We start from the raw sequence: 6847 nt of genomic DNA, 5'->3' as shown, positions 1-6847 counted from the left end.
AAAAAAAAAAAAACAGGAAAAGGGAAATCATGAGTGGAGTAGAGATCAAATCTATATATAGAAAGAACAAAATTTGTAATGAAAAATATCAGTGAAGTTTGTGTCTTGAGAAATTAAAATTCTTTGATAGGTTCTGTTCATAAGACAGACAAAGTCCTTAACTTGACTTCATTCTTCTCCATGGTAGAACCTATACTGATCTCTTGGAATGCATTTCTATGCTCTGATATTTTGTATTTTTTTAAAACTGGCAAAGGACCTTTGCATATGCTAGGTACTGTTTGCCACCTTCCTATCCATCCCGATGTCTCTGCCCACCCAATTCTATGTATTAACGCCTATTTATCTTTTACATTTAGATTGACTGTTCTCATCCAGAATTTAACTTAATCTGTAGTCTACTAGGGCAGAAACTGTTTCTTTCTTTCTTTCTTTCTTTCTTTCTTTCTTTCTTTCTTTCTTTCTTTCTTTCTTTCTCTCTCTCTCTCTCTCTCTCTCTCTTTCTCTCTCTCTCTCAGGGTTTCTGAGATTTCTAATTTTTTTAATTAGATATTTTCTTCATTTACATTTCAAATGTTATTCCCTTTTCTAGTTCCCCCTCCAAAAACCCTCATCCCATCCCCTCTCCCCCTGCTTTTATGAGGGTGTTCCCCGACCTATCCACCCTTTCCCGCTTCCCCATCCTGGCATTCTCCTACACTGGGGCATCAATTTGTTTAGTCTTTTTAATGTTTAACATGGATGTGGCTCATGATAGAACCTCAGGAAAACATTGCTGGATGAGTAAATGAAGTATAATAAGTTATGTTTTCAAGGCATATTATCTTTGTATTTTATGAATATGATAGTTATTGAAAGATCATTATTTGGGGCTTATCATTAAGAGAACATATTTAGAGACTTTGCCACCCTTTTACTCCTTATTTATACTTACATGTCTATTGCTTTGTGGATACTGCTGTAGATCAAGCCCATGTGGTCTTATGATATATTACAATGTTGCCAGTTTTCACCAATAAGTCTATTATTGTTTGACTTCATTATACCAGCTGCACAGAAAACCTGATACAATCTTTGCCAAATAAATGATCTAAAATAATAACAAAGGGCTTAAAGAATAGTGGTCTTGAATATACTTTACTTTGTGGTTTTAAAGCCATTTTACAGACAAACTTTTGGTGATCTGCTCAGAATTTTAGTGCTGGCATCCTGTCAAAATTCACATCTATTTTGATGTCTAACCCATCATCTTTCCACTGTTATCTTGTCTCAGACACACCATCATAGTTTCTTAACTGTTTAGATGTCAGTCATGTGCTGGCTAACAATGGGCAGCAGTTATGCCAGGCATCCGACTGTGACCCAGTAAGTGGAACTGAGTTTTCTCTGAGATGAAATTGTGATCAATGTATTCACACAAAACCCTTATAAGAGAAAGACAATAGAGGTAAGATTTTTATCCAACATACGCTTCATTCCTAGAATAGATGTCAGATTTTTGTAGCCCAAGTTCTGAAGCTCAACAGTAGGAGCTGAGTGTAATGCATAGTTGCAAAGACTTTCATAAAGGTAAAAGTTCTTGCGAGCATTCAACACTTAGCTATGAAAACTGAACAGGTTGTTAGTTGAAGACTACTGTAGTCTGGAGTATGGCTTAAACTAAAAGTACTACAAAGTAGGGCAGACATTGAGTGAAGCAAGCAGAGGCCACAGAAGCCGAGACTGGTGATAAGAGAGTCCTGAAGATAAGATCAGCAGAGGAGACACTCTAGGACAAGGAAATAGAATAGCAAGAGTAGACAAAATCTAGCCCTCCTTTCACTCTCATTCCTTCCATTTGGGAATGTCAAGGCTGTCTGGATGAAACAGGAAAAAGAGGTGGTTGCAGGCATTACAAGAAATATTCCGGGGGCTGGAGAGATGGCTCAGTGGTTAAGAGCACCCACTGCTCTTCCAGAGGTCCTGAGTTCAATTCCTAGCAAGTACATGGTGGCTCACAACCATCTGTAATGGGATCTGATGCCCTCTTCTGGTGTGTCTAAAGACAGCAGCAGTGTACTCACATTCATAAAATAAATAAATCTAAAAAAAAGATTACATTTAAAAAAAGAAGAAATATCCCAGGACATGGGAGAATTCCTAGTAAGATGAGATCCATAACGTGAAAATCTCTTCTCAGCCTTTTAGCTAAGGTCAAGTTCAGAGACACAGAGAACCTCAGTCTGAGTATCAGTACTCTGACAGGATGGTGTAGACAGATAGGTGTACTTGCTGTTTATAAGAGCAAGTCTGGGAGGTGGAGATGAAGAGGAAACAGTGGGAAGAATCAGGAGTCCAGCTTTATTTTATTTTTGGTTTTCGAGACAGGGTTTCTCTGTATATCCCTGGCTGTACTGGAGCTCACTCTGTAGACCAGGCTGGCCTCGAACTCAGAAATCCACCTGCCTCTGCCTCCCAAGTGCTGGGATTAAAGGCATGTGCCACCACTGTCGGGCAGGAGTACAGCTTTATGCAAAATGATTAGTTCTAGGTCTTCATAGATTAAGATATGTAATGTTGAAATTAAGGCACTGACAAGAATAAACCTCTAAAACAATTTAATTGAACATTCATCTTGTTACCAGAGATCTGAACTGAGCTGCTTGATTTGTTTGCAGGCAGGAAGCTATGTGAAGGAATCTTCTGATGTCATAATTCTGGGTGTCACTGGAACATTTGATCATCATTCCTTTGGCCAGTCTAGCCTTCTATGGAAAGTCAGTAGAAGCAATTGATTTATTCATCTCTACAGGAATCAGACTTGGCCTATTTTGGTAAGTCTATGTCCCTTTGAGCCAGGCAGGTAAGGCTTAATTTTCCACAAACAGTTACATGGAGCCATAGGTGACAATGTTTACACAGGATCTTCATTGTTAATGGCCACACTCTACTAATCAAATTCTTGGAACTTAAAAAATTGGCTTTATTATTACTTCCAATAAGTATTTTCTTATTATGAATAGAGTATCAGGCATAAGAAATGCTTTAAAGACATTTTTCATCTTTCCTATCCCTTGTGTATTAATAAAGACATGTACATTTATTCAAGATAGTTATTAAATGTCCACTGTGTACCCAAACTTGTCTAGCTATAAAGAATTAAATGGTGACAAAGATGGACAAGGAGTGGTTAGGATAGTTAAAACATTTATTGAAATAATTAGCACAGTACTTCTCAAAAGGGAGAAATTTTGCTTTTCTCTCCTACCAGGGAATACATGGTAATGTCTGGGGACATTTCAAAAAAGAAAAACTGTCAAAACACTGGGAGAAGGTTGTTGTTGACATCTAGTGGGTAAATACTGAGGAACATTTTACAATGCCTATGACAGTCAGCACGTGGTCTCAAATGCCCATAGCACCCTGGTTAGAGATCCTGAATTAGAATGACAACTGTTGCCAGGCAGCGGTGGAGCACACATTTAATCCCAGCACTTGGGAAGCAGAGGCAGGTGTGTTTCTGAGTTCGAGGCCAGCCTGGTCTACAGAGTGAGTTCCTGGACAGCCAGAGCTATACAGAGAAACCCTGTCTTGAAAAAACAAACAACAACAACAAGAACAACAAGAATGACAACTGTTACAAAACAGAGAGTGCGCCCTGAAGACTTAGACAATGAGGGTTATGGGAGAGTTCTTTCTCTAAGGAAGGGAAATGTAAATTTAAGGGAGCTGTGGGTTGGGGAGAGTTCCAGGCATAGGAAACAGTAGATAGTAATGAACTTATTTGTGTCCATTTATTGTGTATACTTAATCTCTCCCATTTCCATATGTGTTTACTAATGCTCAGCTTCTACTAATTAATACTAGTTTCACTATGTGTCACGCACTTACTGTGTGTCAATCACTTACTGTGTGTCTGGTATTATATTTATCATAATTATCTCCTTTAAACCTACTGTTGTCTGAAAGCAGATATTAACTTACCCTTTAGGAATATAGACAAATTGCTAGGCAGTGGTGGCACATTGCCTTTAATCCCAGTACTCAGGAGGCAAAAGGCAGGAGGCAAGGAGGCAAGTGGACCTCTTTGAGGCCAGCCTACTCTACAAAATGAGTTCCAGGACAGCCAGGGCTGCACAGAGAAACCCTGTCTCAGGGAGGTGGGGGGAGAGGGAGAGAGAGGGAGAGAGGGAGGGAAGAAGGCAGAGGAAGGGGGAAGAGAGAGAATAAATAAATTAATATAAATAAATAAATAGAAATAAATCAGGGACAAGTTAAATGTTTACTCTCAAAAAGCCACTTTCTTAACTAATGCACTATGACATAAGGGGTGGGTGGACTAAATGGTTATGGGAACACCAAATTTATTCTACTCAAAGAGAGCCTACATTAGTGGAGAGGCATAGAAGGGTAGGGAAAGAAGACTCAAAGTTGGTGATTTCAATAATCCTGGGAAGGAAATTTGACCTTTTCTTTCCCCACAGTATACACTGTTAACCACAGGCTAACCACAACGTAGGCACAGTTTGCTCACACTTCTTGGGGGCCATTCTGAATTTGTTATAAGATTCTAAATTGTTAGTTACATAATCAGCTTTTATAGATTTTTCAGATGTCACCTTCTGAATGTTTTTGTGTACTTGTAAGAAAATTGAAGCATTAAAAATGTCAACTTGTCTTTGAAGATAAGCACCATTGTTGTTTTAACTCTGTATTCTAGGATTTCAGTGAATTATGCCTTTTCGGTTTGGGACCCAGCCAAGGAGGTTTCCAGTGGAAGGAGGAGACTCTTCAATTGAGCTAGAATCAGGCCTGAGCTCCAGTGCTTCCTGTAACGGGAAAGAGACGTCACCCAATAGGTGGATATCTTGCTAACTGAGGGTATGGGTGTTGGCCACCATCAGTATGAGCACTGACTATTAGCAGAAACAAATTAAACCTGGGAAGTCAAGCACTGCTATTATTAATATAATAAGAGCCCAGGTTTTAAGTCTATATTTTGTAACTTTGTAAGTCTAGACCAGTCCTTCCTCTGCCCTATGCATTTTTATCTAGATTGTGTCTATATTCTCAAGATCAACATCAGATCACCAGTATAATTATGTGTAGGACATTTCTAGTTACAAGAGTACAAATGCAAAGACAGATGGAGGCCTCTCATTGGTGTCACTTGGCTTGCATTAGCCCATTGGCTGAGGCAACAGTAGAATATGGAAGTACTGCGGGAGAAGCTGCTTTTACAGAATTGAAGCAAGCCATTACGAACAGGATTTGCTTCACTTTCCTGCTGTTTGCCATAATGAAACAGTAAATAATACTTACTTTCTTAGTGGATTAGAAAATTTCGGTCACAGAGTTAAGCTTAGACTTACTTATGGGTGGGAAAGGCTAAAATATCCAGGGTTGGTTATTTGTTAGGAGTGCCAGAAAAGAAACCCAGACTCCAGGTGCATTTAATGGTGTTTTTTTCAAAGATTGATTTATTATTATAATTAAGTACACTATAGCTGTCTTCAGACGCACCAGAAGAGGGCATCAGGTCTCATTATGGGTGGTTGTGAGCCACCATGTGGTTGCTGGGATTTTAACTCAGGACCTTTGGTAGAGCAGTTGGTGCTCTTACCCACTGAGCCATCTTGCCAGCCCCCATTTAACGGTATTTTAACTCTGAGGTTCTACCAACATTTGAGCATTAGTCTGCTAGCTTTCACTCCACAAATGTTTTGAAATTACTCAGCCAAAGTGATTGAAGGTTCATATCTGAATTTATATACTGTTATGACTTATTTATATTTATGCATTTTTGCCATTTAATAATTACTCCAAACTCTTGAAAATGAACATCTGGAACATAATTTTGTTTCAGTGAATTTCCCATAATTAAATATATGGGAATAGGCACATGTTCATTGTTATGTGTGTGTAGAATCTCATCAGAACCTCTGATTATACATTTTTGTGACAGTGAAAGACTTCAGATAGATTTTGAACAGTTGAAAAGATATTGAAATTTTCTTTTCTTTGAAAATAATTTCCTGCTTTGTATCTTAACTACCTATCTTTTGCCCTTCCACTCAGGCAACTCCGAAGATGCCCTGGAAGTCATTGCCTGACAATAACTGATGTTCCCATCACTGTCTATGCAACGATGAGGAAGCCGCCTGCGCAAAGCAGCAAGGAAATGCATCCCAAATAGCATCATTGCGTCTTCTGTGAGGGTTGACTAGGTCAAGGGGAATGGGCCGGCATCATCTCAGGGTCTGCCTGGTAAACCAATAAAGGTGGTGGCACTCATTGGGTGATGACAATAGTTGACTCTTCTGTTTTAATAAGAACAAACGTGTGGTCAGCCGAGCACTCATCACACTAAGCTATTTGTGTGTCTGACAAGATAGACTAGTTCACACTTGTGCCCTTGCTCATGGCAGGTTACTAGTTTTGAAATTCAAGATGAAGCCTGACCCATGATGTTCATTATGGCAGATTTTCAGAGTGTATACAAAGCTGATAGGTATTTGAATTTTCATTAGCTGAAGAGAAAAGACTATGCAGAAAAGTGGGCACCAAGTCCTGGGTCTATAGGTCTAAACTACCTCTCTGGGGAGAGCCTAATATGTATCAACTTTAACTGAACATGAGGGCGACAAGGTGATCCCTAAGTACCACTGCTCTCTATCATAGAAGCAGCACTCCTTAGGGAAAGAACACTCTTACTAGGTCAGAGTTGTCAAGAATAAGAAAAGGATGGCAGGGCCAGTGTCATAAAGGATCCTGAGAGCTCATCGGAGGGGAGTGATTGGTGGGAAGTCCTTTCCTCCTCCCTTCCCTCTCTCCCCCTCCCCTCCTTCTCTCCCCCTCCCCTCCCTCT

The 6847-nt window shown here is 39.6% G+C and overlaps 1 protein-coding gene and 1 long non-coding RNA gene across 9 annotated transcripts in view; one reads left to right on the top strand and one right to left on the bottom strand.

Moving 5' to 3' along the window:
* Positions 1 to 1244, bottom strand: part of LOC116074898 — a 1663-nt gene extending 419 nt beyond the window's left edge. Inside the window, exon 1 of the long non-coding RNA XR_004112333.1 lies at positions 935 to 1244. This is a non-coding gene — a long non-coding RNA (uncharacterized LOC116074898). The remainder of the gene's footprint in view (positions 1 to 934) is intronic.
* Positions 1 to 6287, top strand: part of Fam229b (family with sequence similarity 229 member B) — a 19032-nt gene extending 12745 nt beyond the window's left edge. For 7 of the 8 annotated variants that reach the window (XM_031347792.1, XM_031347791.1, XM_031347789.1 and 4 more), the window contains 3 exons: positions 2658 to 2813; positions 4700 to 4838; positions 6058 to 6287. In XM_031347792.1, coding sequence (XP_031203652.1) covers positions 4714 to 4838; positions 6058 to 6175 — 243 coding nt within the window. In that variant the 5' untranslated portion in view covers positions 2658 to 2813; positions 4700 to 4713 and the 3' untranslated portion in view covers positions 6176 to 6287. Of the gene's footprint in view, positions 1 to 1370; positions 1448 to 2657; positions 2814 to 4699; positions 4839 to 6057 lie in introns of those variants that run through there. The other variant, XM_031347793.1, reaches the window with a different exon arrangement.
* The last annotated feature ends 560 nt before the right edge of the window (positions 6288 to 6847 follow it).

The sequence above is a fragment of the Mastomys coucha genome, unplaced genomic scaffold, assembly GCF_008632895.1.
Source record: "Mastomys coucha isolate ucsf_1 unplaced genomic scaffold, UCSF_Mcou_1 pScaffold3, whole genome shotgun sequence".
NCBI lineage: Eukaryota > Metazoa > Chordata > Mammalia > Rodentia > Muridae > Mastomys > Mastomys coucha.
This window is presented reverse-complemented; position numbering and strand designations above follow the sequence as displayed.